This window comes from Parasteatoda tepidariorum, chromosome 7 (assembly GCF_982258835.1).
Source record: "Parasteatoda tepidariorum strain Cologne lab strain chromosome 7, Ptep-v5.0, whole genome shotgun sequence".
Taxonomy (NCBI): Eukaryota; Metazoa; Arthropoda; class Arachnida; order Araneae; family Theridiidae; genus Parasteatoda; species Parasteatoda tepidariorum.
Window position 1 is genome coordinate 99,077,707 of NC_141761.1, and position 23,259 is coordinate 99,100,965.

The following is a 23,259-nucleotide window of genomic DNA, read 5'->3' on the forward strand; positions in this document are numbered from 1 at the left end:
GCGCAAACATAAATAATTGCTTATAGAATTGAGAAAAGAGGTAAACATGAACCATATCTTGAAGAAGAGAGCAAGGAGAGACGCGGGAAACATGGACAATTATTTAAGAAACGAACGAAGGGAAATGAGTTAAACATTGCATCGAGAAACGAGCTAAGTATGTAACAATATATAAAGAAACGGTAAAATGAAACGCGATAAACACGGACCCTTGCATAAAGAAACTATGTATGCATCACATTGCATAGAGAATTGAGAACAAAAGAAAACATGGACCATTTCATAAAGAAACGAGCAAACATTTCAGAGGCGAGGTAAACATGGACAATTGTATAAAAAACGAAGAAAGAGTAGCGATGCAAACATAGGACATTACAAATAGAAACTTGCATCAGGAATTGGGGAAAACATGAGTAATTGCATCAAGAATGAGTTAAACACAGAACATTGCATTGAGAAACGAGGTAAGCATGACCCAGAACATGAAGATACGAGATCGACATAGACAATTTTTTTTTCAGGAATTTTAATTCGTTTACCAAATAACTATTATTTAAAATATCAGAATCAATATTAATTATAGGTAGCAAGTTTTAAATAATTTCCTTGCAGTAATCCTCGCCAATTTTAACAATCCTCAGAGGAAGCTTGTTTTATTTAAAGATCAAGACAATTTATTGCATAATTTTGTTTGATGCGAATGTCATTTTTAACTTTAACTAATATACGGTGCATAAATCTATTACCTGCTTGTACACCCATTTAATTGTTTAATGTTGTAGAAAGTCATAAAAACCTACTTGGGTTTTCCGTTATGAAGAGCAGGAAACAAACTTAACGGGGTCCTTCTTTTTTTCTCCAGACAGACTAACAAGCTGGAGAGCCAAGGATTGACGACACCATGCTGCTTTTTGTAAGAGCATCAGTGGTCAGCATAGACAATTTTTGATGATAATGATGTGAATAAAATGTGATGACGTCACTAAAAGGGCAACAGACTCACGCGTGGGTGGAATATTTAAACCTTCCGAACACGAACATTACTCTATTTAGCATTATATAGCCGAAAAGAAAGTAATTTATGAATCACATACAAACTAGAATCTTAAAAATCCGATATTTTATACAAGTCCGCTAAGACCTGAATGGAATAGCAGATTAGTTGTCAAAATCTCTTCGCCTTTTTCTAAAGTTTAAAACTGTATTTGATTCACAAAATCAGAAGAAAAAAAAAGAATTTTTTTTAAAAAATTAATTAATGTTTAATTTTTTCCCATATAACTTTTTTTAATTCATGTTTGTTTTTTTTAATTCATATTCCTGGTGAGAACACGAATATTACTCTACTTAGCATTCCATAATTGAAAAGAAAGTAATTTATGAATCATATACAAATTAGAATTTAAAAAAGTATCATATTTCATACAAGTCCGCTATGACCTGAGTAGAATAGCAGATTAGGTATCGGAATATCTTTGTCTTGTTTTTATATTTTAAAACAGTTTTTGGTTCCCAAAATTAAAAAAAAAGGAGTAATTTTTTTGTTTAAAAACTACCTAATATTTAATTTTTAATTTATTTTTTATTTCATGCAACTTTTTTAAAATTCATATTTTTTTTTTTTTTTTTTTTTATTCGCGTTTTTTTTTTTAAATTTATATTCGAGGTGAACTGGTATCGCGCTAAAACTCTAAAACATCACGTATATTAGTAAAAGAATTCATTACTAGTCTATATTATATTTCGAAAATTTAATATGTTATCAACAGAGAGGGAGGGGAATGCATTTTAAAAGGTTTTTCTTTGACTCTTGGAGGAAAAAAAAAAGAATAAAGAAGAAAAAAAATCGAAGGAAGAATATTTTTAAAGAATTTTAGACAGAACTTAGGCTTAGCTTTAAAACCCACATATAATCAATGAGAAATTATTTTCGTATCTTCTCAAAAAATAATAATACTAATAATAATAATAATAGTAATTATAATAATAAATAAATAAATAAATAAATACAAATTCTTCTTATAAAGCAAGTAACTTAACCTGTAATGAATTTTGAAATAAAACACTTTCACTATCACCAAAGAAATTTTAATATATATATATATATATATTATATATTATTCGAGAAATTTGATTTCTTGAAACATTTTTTCCCTTTTTTATATTTCTTGCTCTTTAAAAAATATATTGATTGGAATTGATCGAAATTCGTTTTCTCGAATCTAAATTATCACTGAAATAATTAAATAAAAGTAAGTGAGGTGTGAAATCAATTGTCATGTTAAGAATCGAAATGTTTACCAAAGTTTCCGAAAATTGAAATTCCTATCGTGTTCTTGATATTTAGCCAAAATAATAAATTTTTTTACATTTAAAAAAAAAAAATTATAAATTTTAAACTAATTTGTATTGATTTCATACAATATGAAAATAAATTCATACGATTTTAACAATATCTCATTGCTTTTAAACGAAATGATAAACTCATAAAATTTAAACAAAATCTCTATTGAATTTAGATGAAATGATGAATTCATAATTGTAAATAATAACACCATTTATTTCAAACAAAATAAAAATAAAATCATAAATTTCAAAAAAACTTTATTTCTTGATATCAAGATAAATGATGAACTTACAAATTTCAAACAATTTCTCTATTGTTTTCAAGTGAAATGAAAATAAATTTATTAATCTTATCGATATCCGACGAAATCCTAAACTCACCATCAGACGAAAGGAAAATAAACTCACACATTTTAAACAATATTTCTATTGATTATAGACGAAACTAAAAATAAAATGAAACATAAATTTTGAACAACATCTCTACTTATGAAATTGCATAAAATGTAGAGAAAAATCTGGTAGTTTTTTAAAGGTATTGTTAGCTAACAAGCTTGAAAGACAGAAAATATTCGTCGTTAACCAACCGTGAAAACAATAAAAAAGTGCTTAAATTATTATAGCTTGGCGTCGACAGTCCAGCACTTCATTTAATACGTCTCAAATACAAGAGTTTTTTTTAAAAAAAAAAAAAAAAAAAAAAAAAAAAAAAAAAAAAACGTGTGACAAAAATTTTGCAAAATTAAAAATATATATCTTTCATGATAAATTGTTGATTCGAATTTAGTGAATTGAATCCTTACTTTGTTATATGAAAAATTTATTCTAACCTATTTATTTTAACAGCTTCATTAATTAACAATTAGCTTTTGGTTATGATACTCGATGATTCTAATATGCATGCTTGTTAAAATTAGTTGCTCAAATTTCTAACTCGTTTATTTCATTAAAATCATATGATATGATTAAATAAAGCGTGGAAACAATAAAAAGAGTTAAATGATTATAGCTTGGTGCCGACAGCCCAACACTTCATTTAATACGTCTCAAATACACGGGTTAAAAAAAAAAAGTAACAATAAACAGTCAAGTAGGTTTGAAAGTGACAAATGTGGAAAGAAAACTAATAATAAAAAATATATATTTTTAATAATGAATAGTTTACTCGAATATATTCTTTACTCTGTTATTTAAATGATTTTTTTAATCAATTGATTTTAATAGCTAGGATTTTAATTAATTAACAATTAGATTTAATTATGTTATTCGATTATTCTAACCTGCATGTTGAAATTAATTGCTCAAATTTCTAACTCGTTTATTTCAATAAAATTCAACGATTAAATAAAGCGCTTGGGAATTATTCGAATGGAGATTCGGATTGATTTTATAAAATTCTTTTGGCACCTCACCGAATCGATGATTTTAATCGATTTATTTTAATTTACTTAAATTAATTGAATACAATGATTTATTGTTAATATCATTTATTTTATTTTACTTAAATCAATCGATTACAATGATTTATTGTTGATATCATGAGTAGAACAAATTGGTTTGAATAAGATCTGTTAGTTTTTATCTGTTGATTCGGAATTTAAAAAAGATTGATTTTTTTCGGGATTCGAATAATTGATTTGATTCTTTAAATATTTCCGATTCTATTTATTTAAGTGAAGAACCAGTTTGAACGGATGATAATTTTAGAATGTTGTAAACTTGATTTTTAGAACTATTATGTACTCTAAAAAAATATACTCAATACTGAATCATATTAGCAGTAAATTTTCCTTGTATTAATACTATGTTAAACTGAATAATATTTTTACTTCAAGTTGAATCATAATATCTTCATAAGTTGAAAAAGTATGATACTATGGCTCAACTTAGCACCATATAAAGGTTTCAGTAAATTTAAACCATTTTATGGTTAAGCACTCTCTAAAATTTCCAGTAGAGTAATAATGTAACAAAATTTTATTTTTATATTCTTTTATTTTTCAATGTTATAATTAAATTACTTACATAAGAGTATATGTTTAATGAAATTCATTTGCAATGATGAAAATTCAAATTTGAGAACAATATTTCTCTCAAACTAAAAAGAATCTCATGCAAGAACTTATGATTGGAATAAATGGAATAAATTGGAATCAAATATGATTGGAATAAAAACCAGCTACAGAGCATCAGCATTAAAATAAAACCAGCTACACTGCATCAGCAATTAGTCGGTTTCATCCAGATAGTTAATGAGATAATCTATGATAAGAATATGTTCCTAGATCTGTAATCCTCATCAGCTTAGGACAATCTTTAGCTCATTAAAAATAATCCCACACAAATTCTAATTTCATTCATGTATTCCATGTTCGCACACAACACCTTGCACCAGATTAACAAAGCGAACTAGACCGACCACCCAAGTTACATTGGAATAAAATGACAACCCCGACCAAAACAAGAATATTCTTTTCCATATCTATTATACGAAATATCAAAGGTTTTCTGGGGTGCCTCCACTTTTTTGGGTGAGATTAACAAACAAGACATCAGGGGATTTGGTGCATACGTACATAGTGCACAGTTCGACGAACAATTATGTATATGAATGCATAGCTCTGAGAATGTCGCAGAGAAGAGTACTTAAAAAAAAAAGAAGACAAAAGTCGAGGACAGCGACCTTATTTATTGGTAGGACTTTCTTCAAAGGCACGCACTAGTCCAATTGAATTATCAACAATAGAATGATAGTTGGGTTTGCAAATTTTTTTTTCTTTCAGGAAGAGCTTTGTAGAACGACAAAGTGACTTTTGTTAAGCGATAAACTAAAAATTCTTGATGAATAAGGATTAATTTTTTTTTTAAATCGATAAAATAGCTTCTGCAAGAAGGGAAACCCATTTAATAAATGAGTAAGATTTTATTGAATATCAAGGTTGATCTACCTGCATAAAATATTTATTTATATCGTATGTTTCGTGACGTAAAAATATTTTGCGGTATCTCTCCATAGAAAAGAAAGAAAAAGTTCGCAAGACCAAAAGTCGGTTATTGTTGAAAATGGCTCTTTTTTGATAAATAATGGTAAAAAATATTCTTGAAATTATCGTTTTCGAAAGTCGCTGGAAATATGTGACGATAATGCCTCAGCATAGTAGAGAGGAAAAAAAAGAACAAGCTTGCTTTGCTAAATTGAAAAATTCTCAATGGATATATAGATAGAGGGGGGAAAAATAAAATTTCAATGAGAAGAAAAGAGAGGGCAAAATAAAAGAGTAAAAAAACAAATCCATATACTATATCATAAATGAATCAGATTCAATATATCATAAATGAATCAGATTCAATATATCATGAATGAATCAGATTCAATATATCATGAATGAATCAGATTCAATATATCATAAATGAATCAGGTTCAATATATCATAAATGAATCAGATTCAATATATCATAAATGAATCAGATTCAATATATCATAAATGAATCAGATTCAATATATCATAAATGAATCAGATTCAATGTAATAAACTGGTTGAAACAGTTGACTTTAATCAACTTATTAGAATCGTTTATTGTTAGAACTAACGAATTAATTGGGTGATTTGAATAACCCGCAATGCTATAATTTTAAAGGGAATGGGAGCCCAAACGTTGCATAGTTATCAGCTATATTAACTTACGAATCAATTATTATTCAAATCAACGAATCACTTCGGTGAATCATATAACCCCGTAAATATGCAACTCTGACGGGAGTAGAAGCTCTACAGGGGTGTAGTGAATGGGGTGCTGGAGTGAAGAACTTCAACCCCCACCCCCAATGGTTATTTGATAAAATAACTCTGATTCGTCAATTTCGCAGTTTCCATTTTTATTAATTTTAAAAATTTTTACTTGTTGACTTACTATTTATTCAGGTAATATTTTATACATCGTAAATTGTCTTTAATTTTGGTTTTGTGTACTTTTAATTGGTTAAAGAGTTGAAGCTGAGTGTGCACCTATGCAAGATCATTTCTTGTTGCAGACTTATTTGACGCGTGATACCAATGCCAGGGATCTACTTAAAAATCATTTTTAAGCCCCTACTATCATCATAAATTCAAAAGAATCATTTACGATTCATGGTGCAGATGGTGAATAAATACCCCTCTCTACACACATGTTTTCCTTTTTTAAACAAGAGAAATCTACCTAAAATGCTGGAATTTTTAACCTTCCCCTACGAGACTTTTTGCCAACACCAGGACTAACAAAATTTAGTGAACAGCTATCGTACTTACTCACGAATTAGTTATTATTCAAATCAACGAATCACATCCGTATTTCTACTCCAATGAATAACCCAATAAATCACAATTCTACAGAGAAGGGAAATTCTTAACTTAGTTTATTGAACAGCTATCCTTGAACAACTGACAAATCAACGCTTTGAATCAGTGTCAAAATGATTATTTCATTCGAATCATAACTGATTCAGTACCTACTGAGGAGTTCTAACGTAATTTAGTGGATTGGGGAACTACACCAGTGGTTACCAATTTTCTTAAGCTATGGAACCCTAAATGATCGATCATCCTTTCGCAGAAACCCGAGACTTAATAAATAAATTTATAAATGAATAAAAATGTTTAATGATTCAAATTTTGTTGATTATCATGAAAATAAGTAATGAATGAATAAAAAAGGAAATTTCTTCATCGTATCCCTTTATCAATACTGTTATGTCACACAGTTAAATTTAGAGGTCTGGAGCGGCTCTAATTTGATTTTTGCTAAGCATAGACCAAATATAGAAGAGCTAAAATTTTGTTTTCATTGAAATAGAAACGAAAAAGGACGGAAACAAACGTTGAGATTGATTAGTAGAGGCATATATTTCTTCATTGCTGAATTTCGTTATTTTTTATAAATACAAAATACAAATGAAATTTTTCATAAATGTGTCCTTTTCATTATTCATTCAGTATATCATTCAAAAGTTCTTTAATTTTGCCTTTTTACACAAGTATTTAATTGAATAATTTAATAAAAATAACGAAAATATTAAATAAATAATGGGTAATTTATCAGATATAAATTTAATTACAGGTTTAAAAAAAACCCCTTCTACAAATTAAACTTTTCATAAATGTGTCCTTTTCATTATTCATTCAATATATCATTCGAATGTTTTTTTAATTTTGCCTTTTTTTACAAGTATTTAATTGAATAATTTAATAAAAATAACGAAAATATTAAATCAATAATGGGTAATTTATCAGATATAAATTTAATTACAGGTTTTAAAAATAATAGCTGATGGAAAAAAACACTTCCAACATTCGGAACCCCTGTGACCCTTTCACAGAACCGTAGGGTTCCACGGAACACCATTAAGGAACCGTCGAACTAGACTATCAACCTACAAATACAGCTCAATCATACACAGGATGGTCCCCGGATGGCGAGAATTTCTTAGGCCAAAAGTGTCTGGACAGAAAGAAAAGGACTTGTGTGCTGCCAGGACCTAATTACACTTGGCGAGAAGAGACATCTATTATAAGAAGCAGCAGAAGCAAGTGAAAAGCAGCAATCGATGCGAACCACCAGGTACTTTCCCTACCTTTTGCCTTGGCACAAGAAAACAGGAAGAAGAAAAGGACACGTTTATTAGCCCCCTCCCCTCACATCTCATGCCAGCCACAGTTACGGTCAGAGTAATCGGCTCTGAGGTCCTCGGATAATTTTTCTCTTCTAACCTCTAGTCTGCCATCTTTTTTGTTGCTATTTTTTTTATACTTCTGTTTATTTATTTATTTCTTCGTTTTTTATGGGCACGTAGAATGAGAGACTTTTTGCCAGAGCAAATTGTGGGGCTATCTTAGGAAGGAAAAGTCGAAGAGCCGAGTTTCACAAGCTTCTGGAGAGAGGAGAAATTTTAAAATAAGACAATTTTTAGTACTGTTATTGTGAAAGATTACAGAATAGGCAACTATGATAAGAAATGCTTATTTGATTTGATAGTTTGAGCTCATTGTTCATTAAAATTCATTTTATGATTATTAAAGCATTTAAAAAAATATATTAAACTAGTAAAAAAGAAAATTCTGTGAAGAAATTTTAATTCTCTTAAAAAAAATTTTTTTATTTTTTTGGAGGGGAAGAGGGATAAATTTTATTTTTCGCAGTACAGTTTTAATAAATGAAACTTATTTCTTTTGTTTTCTAAAACTTAAAAGTGGACCAAAAAGAAAAGAATAGAAAGATAGAGTGGTAAAGAGTTTAAAAAAAATAAATTATAATTATCCTTGCTTATCAGAAACAAAAGTATATGATATAGTATAACACCACCAACAAAGAACTAATATTCTACATTTACAGCCATAAAAAAGTTATAAATGTAAAATACATTTAGAGAAGTTTTTGCTGATACTAGAAATTAATAAAACATTATGCCACAAGTCAAATGATTTAGGTAAACGGGGAAAATATTATTACGAAATCACTATGAAATCAATTTTTTTCTGTGACTTAATTTAAACTTTCCATAAAGATCTAAATCGCTCTAAGAAATTGACACTTTTGAAATTCTTTTACTTGAAAAGTAAGAATAATAGCTTGTCGGTAAAAAAGGACTAGAGGGAAAATAATCCTTTATCTAGCTGCTTTTTACATTGGGTGGTTTTGCCAAGCCAACTTCCCACCACTTTTTACACTAACAAAAAAGCTTTGCTTTTAGACCACAAAGTAGTAGTCCAAACGAAAAATAGAGAAAGAAATCCTCCGGTGGAATCATTAAGCTAGGCGAAGTAAAAGACGGAGCTCCTTGGAAAAGAACCCTCCTTTTTACTCTACTCTCTGAAGAAGTTGTAGAAGAAAAAGAAGGAAAAAAAACCATTTCTCCTGGATAGACACCGAAGTTACTTTCCAAGTGGTACAAAAAAATAACTATAGCTACGAACTAGGGGTAATACGAAGGGGATGTATAGGTTTTTAAGTCCTCTCGACGTTTCTCTTAAGGGACTTTATGGATGGAGGAAAAAAAATATACAGGGACTTAAACGCAGTGGAAAAGTAAATAAATGTGCAACGGAAAAAGTCTCTGGGAAAAAAAAGCACTTTCTGTCAATTTCGACACAGCTAACTCTCTATCCATCTAGTATGGAACAGGAAACGGGACGCAGGATGGGTCGTACGCACACCCACTCTCTCTATAAAAAATTGATTTGCACGTGGCCCTGCTACGATAAATCTGAATCCCGAAAATGCCCTGTCAGATTGTCCACCAGGGAGACACTCATCTTCCTGGTCTTGCAGCTTTAAAACGAGAAGGGAAAAAAGATACAAGAATGATAGAGTAAAAAAAAAGAAGAAAAAAAATGCAGCTCCAGTACTCTCCCGATCTAGCTTCAAAGTGGTTAAAAATTTCGGAATTTCGCTACAGGGCGGGAGGGAAGGTCAATAGGACGACTTTGTTGCGGAAAGAGATGAATTGAGGAGTGTAATGGGAAAAGGCCATCTTCGGGTGTTATGAAGATGAGACTATCCGACTATCGTATCGATATCCCCGCAAACGTATCAATACTTAGCAGTGAGCGGACGGGTAGTAAGGGTAAATCTTATGCAAATTAGGTCGAAGGGGTTAAATGGATAAAAGTCCCCCTCAAGGGGTTAGGGCAAGGTCATCATTAAAAAGGGCTTACCTCGTGTCCGACTTCCCTGCCGTACGTACCTAATTGCTCCGCAGAGAATGGTGATAAAAACAAAGTTTTAAGAATGAAATAAATTTCTTTGGGATACCTTAGGATTAAAGTTTCGAAGAGGAAACAGAAACTTGGTGGGGTGGACGAACGATGCAATGTTGCAAAAGTAAATGAGTAGGGGGGAAAAAATCGAAAGATAATATTCATTTGAATGGAAAACGGGAGGTTTTTACTAGCACCTGAAGATTTTTTGGGTTTTTCTGCTTTAATACTGATTTTTTTTAGATGTAAGCTCTCTATAATTAAACATTTGTTTAATCCTCCCTTCCATAAAAAAAGCAATAAAAAGCTACTTTTTGTAACTTAAAATTCATTTAAGTGTTGTGTTTCAGTTCAAAAAAAAAAATTTAAATAAGTAATTTATACTCTTTAGTTAATGATAAAAAATAAAGAAAGAAAGTATTATATTCATTGAATTGAGTCAGAAAAATAAAATCAATTTTTTTTCCCTTTTATGGAACTCTATTAGAATAAGTTCCAGTTTTATTTCCGTCATTAAATAATTCAAAAGAAAGATTGGTGCATTCATTATTAACAAATTTATTATTATTTTTTTTTTGAGTGAGTTTAAATTTATCTGCATAAGTTATTTTTAATTTTAAAAAATGGCATGCATCTTATAAAACAAAGAGAACAATCATTGAAAACACGTCTATGTGGGGTTTCTATTTCACCCCCATAAGTAATTTAAAAGTTAAAAAATAGTAAAAAAGGAATTATAAATCAAGAATATACCTTGAAGCTACAAATGAACTCTCAAAACTAAAACTCTCTCTTCTTACGATTCAGCAATCATTGAGCCGTATTTTGTTAATTTAGAGCCTGAGATCACGTGATTTGTGATGGAGTTCTAATTCACAAATATGTGACTAAAAAGTTTCCTTTATTGGAAACCTCGTCGTGGTGCATTGTGGGAGATTGCTAATTAAAATGACGATATTAGAATGAAGACTAGACGGTCGAAACTCACGAGCCAGACCAAGCCTACATTCTGTATAGTGGTCAGGGAATTGACCTCGCACCAAGAAGATCAAGAGTTCGAATTCAGTTTCGGGCAATTTATCTACAATTATCTAAATTACAATTTATCTCATTCCTTTACCAAACTTGTCAGTTACAAATTATTTAACTATTTCAAAGTTAGTTGGCATAAATTAATCTTTTACACTAAAGATTCATCATCTTTTGAATTCCGGATACAATAAACATTTGCTTTAAATATTTGTCAGTAAATTTTATAATATGTCAACAATTTTAAATTTGCCAATAAATATTTACTATTATCGTCTACTGTTTTCTATAGCCAAATGATTATTACACTTTTATAAGAATTTTTAAAAAGAGGAGGGAAGGAAATGGTAAATAAGTTGTTTAGACTAGAGCACTCTATATGGCACAGCAATCTGTGTAGTAAGTTGACCATGACCTAAAGTTTTTTTCATAGTTTCAACTTTTCTTACAGATCATTTCTTATCTTTTTCTTATAAGCCAACGATCGCCAAAAAAACAATATTCAATAATGCGATTGTTAACTCAGCCGACAGTCAGTGTTAAGTATATAGTCCAAAAAGATAACAATTGGATGCATGCTTTTTTAAGCAGATGATTTAGCGCCAGCTTTTGTCTTTGATGTTTGCGTGTTGCCCTAACACCATCCGAGGAAAGGTAGGTGCTGCTTATCGGATTACGAAATGATGACCGACCCCGCGGATCAAGAAGAAATGCAGAACCCGACCAATAGAAAAAAAGACCCAACAAGACGCCTTGTTACAGAGGCCACCTTAAATGTTCATGTAAGCTCAGGATTAAAATGGCGTCCAGCATAAGTATTTTGTACTTCTTCGGGGCTAGGTATTAATTGCCTGTAATGAAATGCCCGGAGAAAAGAAACACGAAAGTTGGCGACACGCAATTTTAAAAACACGATAACGTTTTTCTTGTGTTTTAAGTAGTTGTGATATCGACGGATTAACGCTGAGGGGAATAACAATGAATAATTAGTTTTGTTGGTAAGATCGCAATAAAATTTGCTTTCAAGTCTACAGTTTATAAATAAACTTGCAATAAAAATTTATGGTGCTGTTTACTATGAATGTTAAGTAATTTTTATTTCTAATAATACCTATTTCTAGTATGTACTGATTCTAATAATGCTTTTTTCTTACATCATGGTTTATAATTCAGTTTGTTGAAAGCACGTAAATGCTGCTTATATTTACAAAAATGTTTATTTATATATATATATATATATATATATATATATATATATATATATATATATATATATATATATATATATATATATATATATATATATATACAGATGGATGGCAAAATAATACGAACACCTGTGAAAAAGTGTGACTTATTTCACACCTGCAGTACAGCCGCGCCACCTGCAACAGAAGTCTGCCACCTAGTGAGCGTGAAGAGGAAGCTATCTGTCTCTCAACATTAGTCACCTGTGTTGCATGAGTTTATCTAACTAGCTTTTATAAGGTAAAATGTCTGACCAGTCTGAATTCCAAAGAGGGATGATTGTTGGGGCGCGTTTAAGTGGAGCATCGGTGACAGAAACAGCTAACTTTTTTGGGTTTGAAAGAAGTACTGTATCAGCCGTTATGACAGCATACATGAAAGAAGGTAAGACGAAGTCTTCAAAGCAAAACAGTGGCCGAAAGTCAAAGCTTGATGATAGGGATAGACATGTCTTGCAGCGCGTAGTAGCTCGAAAACACAAGCAATCGTTATCCGAGATAACACCAGACATAAACAGTCATCTTCAAGACCCCGTTTCAACAAGAACTGTTCAAAGAGAACTTCATGCAGCGAACATTTATGGGAGAGTGGCAATTTGTAAACCCTTGGTGACAGCAACCAATGCTTTCAAGCGCCGTCAGTGGTGCAGAGGTCACATAGGCTGGTCTCCACAGCAGTGGCAGCAAGTAATATGGTCCGATAAATCATCCTTCACCTTATTTCAGACCACCGGACGCGTTTATGTCTGGAGATCACCCAATGAAGTGTTTGATCCTGAATGCCTCTTACCAACTGTGAAACATGGAGGTGGCTCCATTATGGTTTGGGGGGCCATATCTTGGCGTGGTCTTGGGCCACTAGTACGTCTGCATGGAAGAATCAGATCTAATGACTATCTAAGCGTTCTAGCTGACCATGTTCATCCTTTTGTACAGACTGTATTCCTTGGAGAGCGACCGATTTTTCAAGACGACAACGCCCCTATCCACACTGCTAGGTGCGTTCAAACATGGTTCGATGAGCATGACAATGAAGTTGAGCATCTCGCCTGACCCCCTCAGTCTCCGGGCTTAAATATTATTGAACATTTGCGGCACTATTTAGAGTCTAAACTTCGTTCCCGATTCCCACCTCCATCAAATCTTTTGGAATTAGAGGCCGCTTTGCAAGAGGAATGGCTTAATATTCCTTTAAACGCTGTCCATGACCTTTATTCATCGATCCCACGTCGTATTAAATCTGTAATTCAGTCAAAGGGTGGTCCAACTCCCTATTAATAAAGATTTTCTGATATTTCACAGGTGTTCGTATTATTTTGTCACCCATCTGTATATATATATATATATATATATATATATATATATATATATATATATATATATATATATATATATATATATAATTTTTTTTTTTTTGGTACACAAAGAACGGAATAGTTTGTTTAGTATCCAGTAAGATTTTATTTTAATAAGTAAATATTATTATTTTATTCTCTTCATTGTATATACTTTATGAGCCACGCCATAAGAATGGCACTCTTTATAGGGTTTACGACAAAAATAACAAATAAGACTTTCAAAGTCACATCAATGTTTTACCTCATGAAATCTACTCGAAATAAAAAAAAAATAATAAATTAAAATAAAATAAAATAAATAAAGAGGCATCCTTGATGCCTCCCTTTTCTTTTGATAACTATCAAAATGTTCAATTTATATTTCTGAAGCATCAAAAATATCCATAAAGTATCCTAAATCATTTTAATACTTCCAAAATGATCTACAATGTTAAGATATTGTGGTGCCACCTGTTTATCAAATAACGAACTAACATTAAATAGGCCTTTGATATTACATGAAGAAAGAAAATAGATATTGGCATTCGCAGTTTTATTCAGCTCAACAAATAACTTTACATGCATTTTTAGAATATGAATACATTATCCTTCTGAACTCATGCACTTTATGCTTACATTATAAGAAAAAGTAACAAAGGAGATTTTGGAGTTTTAGGGAGGGAAGGTTCTGAGAGTTTTCTTAATAAACCATGGGACAATTTAGATTTTAATTCTAATATTAGTGTTAGAAGTTGTTTTTAATTATAGTATTAATTTATTAAGAAAAAACTTTTAATCTGGGGTTAAAATAACTAAATTTTACCAAAATTATAATTATTCTTTAAATTTTCCGGTATATTTTTGCTGCTCTTATTTTCAATTTACTTGAAGAATTGATGTATATATATATATATATATATATATATATATATATATATATATATATATATATATATATATATATATATATATATATATATATATATATATATATATATATATATATATATATATATATATATATATATATATATATATATATATATATATATATATATATATATATATATATATATATTTGCAAATAGGTGAAAATTGCTTTACCGTGGCTGACCCATCCATGTCCACAGCCATCACAAGTTCGAATTCGAGATTTACAAGGTGAGAAGCAATCACAGGAACAATTAGCTGAAGTGCATCGGATAGCCTGGAAAAAAAATATATATAAATAAGCAAATTTTTCATAAGAAATTATAGACAAGGGAAGATAATGTTTCCAAAGTGTACGAAAAAAGAAATTACGGCGACGAGAAAAATTTTTTAGCACACAGAAAATATTATAAATATGAGATTGAGTTTTAAAGTGCACGGAAATTATAGACACCAGAAAAATTCTTGCACGGAAAATTGCAGATACGAGAATAATTTTCAAAGTGTGCTAAATAAATAACTAATGGTACTACAATGACTTTCAAATTGTACTGAAAAAATAATTTTTAGATGGATACGAGTATGACATTCAAAGAGTGATGAAAGAAGAAATTATAGATGCGACATTAATTTTTCCGAATCACTGAAAATTATAGATACGACATTAATTATGGTGAAAAATCTGATTTAGTGTATTGTGCTCTTACATATGGAAAATAACAAAAATTTGCTAAGTACCTACCCAGATTATTATTATAATTTTTTTTTTTTTTTTTTTTTTTGAAGTAACATGCATAGACAGCACAAACTGAAAGAAGTTATAAGAAATACACTGGTCAACGACATATGCACGCCAATTAATCTCCCCTTGGTAACTCTCTATTACTACCCCAAGTATTTTAATTTTAGAAAATGTTTGCGCAACAACAAAATCCTTTATGCATAATATTACAATTAAACAGTAAACAAAAACTATTTTACGTAATTTAACGTAATTTTTAACGACACAAAATTAAATATGACGTCAGAAATCCATAAAACAATGTAACAAAAAGTGCCGCCAAAGTGAGAATCACTTAAGAAATATTCCTTGAGAATATTCCTTCTGAGAGTTCTGAAAGGGTGGGCGCAGAATTTAAGCATCAAAGGAACCGACTTTTCTTCTGAGATTATCGGGGACTTGTGTAAAAGGATGTCATAATTTGTTGTCGATCACTTGGCGGTCCAAGGCATCTGCTGGCTAGAGATAAAGTACCACGACTTCCCGATCTGCCCTTTTACCCCTCTTATCGATGTACTCGAGAGGGGAGAAGTCTAGGGGAAAAAAACGTATCACCTAATAAAGAAAAATGATATAAAAAAATTCGGGTAGTTTCACTCTCGTCATCTTTGCGACACTGATAGTGGTGGAGATAAAAATGTGCCACGGTACTTTACCCAACCCCCATCGGATCACATCGTCCGTCGCGGTCCTCTGAAAGAAAAAGAGGACGTCGCAAAATTGCGAGACTGTCTTGTTCGTAGCTCTCAAACTAGAAGAGAGCTTGGCTGAGGGGGAAAAAAAGATGAAGTGATTTTTCTGCAAATATTGAATAGTAAATTTAAAAATATACTAGCCTCGTTTGGCGACCAGCTTGGTCTCATTTTTAAAAATATCTTGTACAACATAAAAAAATCGATGGTAACAAAGTCCAATGCACAGCACAACTGGTTTTAAATATTCTAATTCTACAACCCTTCTTCAAATCCTAAACGATCTTAAATAATTTATTAACCCCAGCGTCTATGCCAGTGCGAAAGTACTTTGATCCCAATATTAACTGCAAGAGATTAACTTTCAAGAGATGCCAAAGATATTGTTAAAGTTTTTTATTTTTTATTTATTTAATTTTAGTAATAATTTAAAACTTGTCGGACAGCAATTAAATCATACAGACCACTGCAAGTATGAGTTCGGGACATTTCAGCATATATATATATATATATATATATATATATATATATATATATATATATATATATATATATATATATATATATATATATATATATATTCCACAAAATGCGGACTTTTAATTCTACCACCTTTTTTTCTTTAATTAGTGAGCTCAATATTTTTCATGATCAAATCCCGAAAAATAAAATAGGCATGCAAACATTTCAGCAGTATTTTCTATGATTAAAATGTTAGCGAAGATTGCAGTATTGGAAGATGATTATAAGCTAGAGAATTATTGAAATGCTAAGTTTTTATTTACCTATTCAAGTCACTGAAATATTCTATTTAGTTAATTCGATTCGGTTTGATAATATTTTTTGACCTACTCTACTGCGAAGCGAATCGTATGAGAGAACAGACTAGAACAAAACAAAAATTATTTTTGCCAAAAATTGGAGAATCAAAACAAAAATTATTTTTGCCAAAAAATTAGAATAAAAATAAATATAGTTACAAACATTAGAACTTGCTATTTGATTCACAGATTCCAAGCACCAATTATTGCAAACCGATAACTAATATCGATAAGTTAACTGATTTAGTTGATTCGAATCACGTTGATAAATCATCTCGCCTAACTCTACTGCGAACAAGCTAAATAAGAGAACAGACTAAACTGCCAGCTGACTAAATGATAATCATTTTATCGAAATTAGTCAAAATTGTTTAAAATCCTAAAAATTATTAGTATATTCACTGATTCGAGGTATCGATTTAAGTAAACCGATATCGATTTGTAAAACAATTCAGTTGATCGAATCATGTTTGATGAGTTGTCTTTGCCCCCATTCTCCAAAACTGATTAATTAAGCCAACTGAATGAGAAACAGCAAACCAAATACATGTTGAATTTTGATTCATTAATTTGAAACACCGAGTCATTTGTTTTAAATCACTTTGAGGATTCGTCTGGTCTCTACAATGAAGCGGATTATAAAAATGAGAGAAAGTTCCCTTAAAGAAGACAACGATCCACATGAATCTCTTTGGAGAATTGTCCCAAACTAAAGATTTAATCGTTCCCGCGGGGGTGGATCCTTTTTGACACTTTCAGTTTTTATATACTCTTCTCTTCTCTTCCTTTTTTTCTGAGATAAAATTTTTTTTCCGTCTGCTCCTGGGGAAGGTTCGCCCCTGGGGTGGTCGGGGGTAGTCTTGCGTTAAGGTTATCCTAAAGCAGCAGACCCGTTGCTTAATATCCCGTGAGACACAAAACATACTCTTGTTTTTTTTTTATAATGGTGAAACAAACTGTTACTGCAGCGTGACAAAATTTTTCTGTTAAATATTCTCGAACAAAAAAAAAGTTCTTTTTTTAATTTTTTAATCGTTTAAAGTGATTTAATTTTATTTAAATTAATCTGCAAGTAAATTAGAGTTTTGGAGAATTTCCTTCTTCAATTGAAGCTGAGAACTACACTTTGATATTTGAAGGAATTTTCTGAATATGATTCAAAAATTATCAGAAATGTATGGAGAATTGCTTTAAATTGTCTTTAGCATCTTTTGCGTTATTAGCATTCAAATTTTTTTTTTTTCTGAATTGAAAATCCCATTGGGATGCTCCTACTAATTATTTTTCCATTACTATATTATTTGGGAGTAGCTAAAACAAAAATAACTAAACAAGCTAAAACGATTCCTGAAGAAACAAAAAAATAAAAAGAATGTATCTAAAACAAGCTTATTTCAATTCTCATTAAGATTTTTTTAAAACTATTTATTTATTTACTTATTTATTTATTAACTTATTTATTTACTTATTTACTCATTTATTTATTTATTTATTTATTTATTAACTTATTTATTTCCTTATTTGCTTTTTAATTATATTTATTTTTGTGCGGAGCGTGGAAAGATTAATAGAAAAAAAAGGTATTTAAAGCAACAGTATCACTTGCTTAAAAAATGAGGAAACTAACTTTTAACTCGAACAATATTAAGAAAAATGAAACTCTAACTTTGAATTCTAACAGCATAGGTTTTTCAACATTTTATGAAAAATTGTAGCATTTTTTTAAAGTTATTGAGCGAATCCGATTAATTTCATTGATTTTTGTGAGCTGAATGACTAAAAGAGATTTATATTTTTATTTTATTTCAATTGGCTAGTAGCATTAAGACATGATTCAATTGATTGCAGATGGAAAAATCCAAAATTAAAAATTGTAAAAACGTTATTTATTTAAATCCTCGCTATTTACTTATACCAAGAAGCTTAGAAATTATGATTTAGTTTGGTATCGGTTATTATTAAGTTATTAAGTTACGGTTATTATTTCCAATTAAATTTCTAAATCAATTCATAAAAAATATCTTCATTTCTAATTGCAAAAAATTCTTCAAATGCAGTAAATAAAGAATATTTTTTAATATTTGATTTACAGTTGGATTTATAGTATTTACATTATTATTTAGGCCTTATTTATTTAAATCATCGTTATTCAGGTACTTAAAATGTCTTAAATTTATGATATATTCAGATTTACAGCTGCTAATATTAGTTTTTAGCCATTTTTATGTTTCAGTTGATTTATCCAAAAATAAGAATCTTTTCATTTTTAACTTTGACGCAATTAGAGAAATAGTATTCTTATTCTCAAAATATGTCGAATAAAAATATCTTTTTATCTCTGATTTATAACATTTAGATCAAAACGGCATGAAACTCTAAATTTGTGAGAGATTGTGTTGAAATCTTGACACAAGATAGTCGATAAATAATCTCCAAAATTGAAAATAAAAAGTTTTTTTTTTCTCGAGTCAATTTCAGGACATTTTTTTTATCAATTTATAAAAATGACAGCTTTATTATAAAATTTAACCTCACGTTCCTTATCCTTATCAGCTCAATTGAGGAGTGGACAACGGAAAAGACTGAAATAGAAAAACAACATGAATAAGGGGAAAAAAATGTTACTTTATTTTTGAAATATGGTTACGGGGTCAAAAGATATTTGTGATGCTTGCTTGTATTGAATGACAGATGGGATGTTTAGCTTTACCAGATAAATAAAGAATATTAATAATAAATAAAATAAAATGATTGACGAAAATTTGGAAAGGAGAATGGTTTGAAGATTGCTTACTTTTCGTGTAAAATTTTTTTAAAAAAAAAAAATATATAGACTGCATCATTTCATAATGGATTTTTTTTAAAAATATTATAAAGAAACTTACAAAACGAAAAAAAGACTAAATTTGTCATAACATAAATGAACCTTACAAATGAGGTAAATAAATCTGAATTTAACTGTGCGGTTTTGAATTCACGACTACTATTGTAGTACTAATGTCAACTCCGCAGCTTTGAACCCAATCAATAAGAAAAATCCTCAATCAAGAATTCGGGGAAACTTATCTTCGTGGAGGACTTTTTGATGGAATTAACCCAAATTTGCATTACATGGAGAGGAAAACCACGAAAACCTCCCACGGTTGGCCTGGCGGCTAGGGGACTCTCGCATATGATCCGTCTAACACCGAGGATATTTTACGTCAGTACTGTGGTCGGTACAAGCCGGTTGTGGAATTCGTTTCGACCAGCCATCGTTGGAATTCGAACCCGGATCACCGCAATTGGAGGAGATCCGTGTCTATCCCCTGAGTCTCCACGACTCATCATTGCAATATAGGGCCATTGGAGGAGGTGGCTCAGGGAATAGAGCTTTCACCTTCTAATAAGGTGAACCGGGTTTGAATTCCAGCTATGACTAGTCGATACGAATTTCACACCCGCCTAGCACTGACCACAGTGCTAACGAAAAATATCCTCAGTGGTAGACTGATCAGGGGTTAGAGTACCCGTGCCATTAGGCTAACCGTGGGAGGTTTCCCTCTTCATGTCGCGCAAATGCGAGTTAGTGAAATCAAAAAGTCCACCACGAAAGCAAATTTCTCCCAATACTTGATCTAGGAGTTCCTCTTTCTTCTTGATTGGGTTCAAAATTACAGGGCTAAGGAGGGAGAACATTAGTTCTCGTAAGCCCTAACTTGTGTCGGCTGTTCAACGACTGTTATAAAATATAAAATGAAATGCATCAATAAAATGTTCAAAGATTCAATCTGTTTTCCTGAGAGTTTATATCTATTAACAATAAAAGTACAACTAATAACAAATAATGGTTACAATACTATTACTATACTATGCTATTATAGTAGATTCAAAGTAAGACTGTAAAGATATTTAAATGAGCTGATTCTAAATAAATAATATTTTCATCGAATGAGCTAAACAAAGTAGCTGTATCTGATTAAATTATGAGCATTTGTTAATGTAGCAGTTCTCGGGTGTTAAGTAAATCAATTCTTAAAAGACTTGGACTTATCCAGCAATCTTAAAAAATTATATAGCACAAATAACATTAATAATAATTTTTGTTAAAAGAGATTAGGCTAATGAAATTATTAAGTCAAACTAATCTGAAATGTCTGCAATGTATCCAACACTTTTAAAACTTTTATGCCGCTAAAATAATAATATTCTACAAAAACGCATTGAACTTAATGAAACTATTAAGTCAAATCAATATCAAAAAATTCTTTATAAAAAAAATTAAACCCCAAATGAAACTAAAGAAACACATGATTGTAGGGGAAAAAAAGCCCTTCTCCCAAAAGCCTACCCAGGAAAGGGTGAATAAAATCAAGAGGATATATCAGTTTCTGGAATCAGTGACCCTTCACCCCGAATACAAGGGGATGTCAGGTTCAATTGAGGAGACAGAAGCCTATTCCCTGCCTACGTTGGACAAGAAATGTCTATGTTCGTCACCCTCGCAGATGACACCTAAACTAGATTATTGGGGATGCTTTCAATCCCTCCTCGTTTGATGACACAGCTAATCGAGGTGCTGGTTGAGATGGAGTTCTTGTGATGACACAAACGAGGCTCTGGTTTCTGACTCCCACCTCCCGATCAGGGAAAGAAAGGGTTTAGGGTATCATTCAGACAAGTTCCATTGATAGACATGGACAACTAAGATAACAGGTCAAGCCAGGGATTACCTTGATGGACGGTGATACTAAATGAAATGTCATTCTGGATTTGGAGGTAAAAAGCTGTCGTCAGTGAAGGCTACATTTCTTTTGTGCTTTTGTTAGGTTCAAATCGGGGTACTATTTCTGGCCCAAGCACTTTGTATAAAATGTTTACATCTACAATATAAGAAATTCCTGATCTAATTACGATAAAAATACAGGCATTCAGGGTGGCGGTACTTTTTACCGTAAAATATATTTCTACCGGAACAAAAAATCTGATATACCATATTTTTTACAGTGATAATTACCATAAAATCACTAAATCATTCTAATTAAATGCATATTACTATATGAATTATAGTGTAATATTTTTTACAATCTAAGAAATTCCTGATCTAATTACGGTAAAAATACCGGCATTCAGGGTGGCGGTACTTTTTACCGTAAAATCTATTTCTACCGGAATAAAAAATCTGTCATATCATATTTTTTACAGTAATAATTACCATAAAATCACTAAATCATTCTAATTAAATTAATATTACTGTAAGAATTATAGTGTAATATTTTACGGTAAAAATGGATTTTACGGATGATGCCCTCAAAATGCCGTACTTATACCGTGATTTTATCCGGAATTTTTTACAATGTATCATCTATCGTACAAGAAATTTAAATATTTCTCATCACTTTTGCAGAACGAAATGTTTTAAAGTCTATGCACTGCTCCCTCCAATTTAATAGATATTAAAAGTTTAATAAACAAACTAGAAGAAACATAGACAAAAAGATTATTTCTTTTTAAATTTGATTTAATCAAATTAAAATTGAAAAAAGAATGAGAGTTTAAAAAGTACGCCATATCGTGTCAGAAACTTTTCATGGCCTCTGCTTCACTTGTATTGGTATTCGGAAATATCAAGTTTAAAGACAACTGAGCTCAGACTGTTAAATTCCTGTTCAAACTACGGTATAAAGTACTGGCACTTTGGTTTCATCATCCCAAAATTCCATTTTTACTGCTAAATATTATATTATAATTTTTACAATAATGTTTATTTAATTAGAGTGACTCAGTGATCTTGCGGTAATTATTACTGTAAAAATTACTGTAAGTCAGATTTTTTTCCGTAACATGTTCCAGTAAAAATTCATTTTAAGTTGAAAAGAACCGGTATCTTGAGTGCCGGTACTTTTTTCCGTAATTTGATCCTGAATTTGCTTCAGGAATTCGTTACAGCGCAGGTATAACTATAGTAAACCATGAAACTTCAAATGCTGAAAAAATTAAAATTAAAAATATCAAAATATAAACAAATTATGCAGCATTATTTTCCCGCTCCTTAATTCTGAGTAGTCTTGCCCTTGCCATTGTTTTCATTTTGATATTTTTAAAAATAAATTTTTAGCATTTGAAACTTTATGGTTTATTCTAGGTTTACTTGAACTCGCTTTTTATCTTCTTTAAATATTAAATTATTTATGTAGGGGAAAGAGAATTTGTCATGAAGGGTTTCTCCCGCGGGATAGCGTCTTCTCAAGTTTACTTTAACACTTCACTTCTGCACTCTGTTGCAAGTAAAGAAAAACCCATTATCTCTATGGAGAGAGCCTGTTTGCATCTAAGAGTACGCTAAATGGATGCCAAGCAGCAA

General features: G+C 30.7%; 1 protein-coding gene across 1 annotated transcript in view; it reads right to left on the minus strand.

The window, feature by feature from the left end:
• The window catches only part of LOC107450335 (zinc finger protein basonuclin-2), a 166,271-nt gene that overhangs the window by 82,850 nt on the left and 60,162 nt on the right, over nucleotides 1-23,259 (minus strand). The window contains exon 2 of the mRNA XM_021145546.4: nucleotides 14,797-14,899. Within this exon, the coding sequence (XP_021001205.1) occupies nucleotides 14,797-14,899 (103 nt within the window). The remainder of the gene's footprint in view (nucleotides 1-14,796; nucleotides 14,900-23,259) is intronic.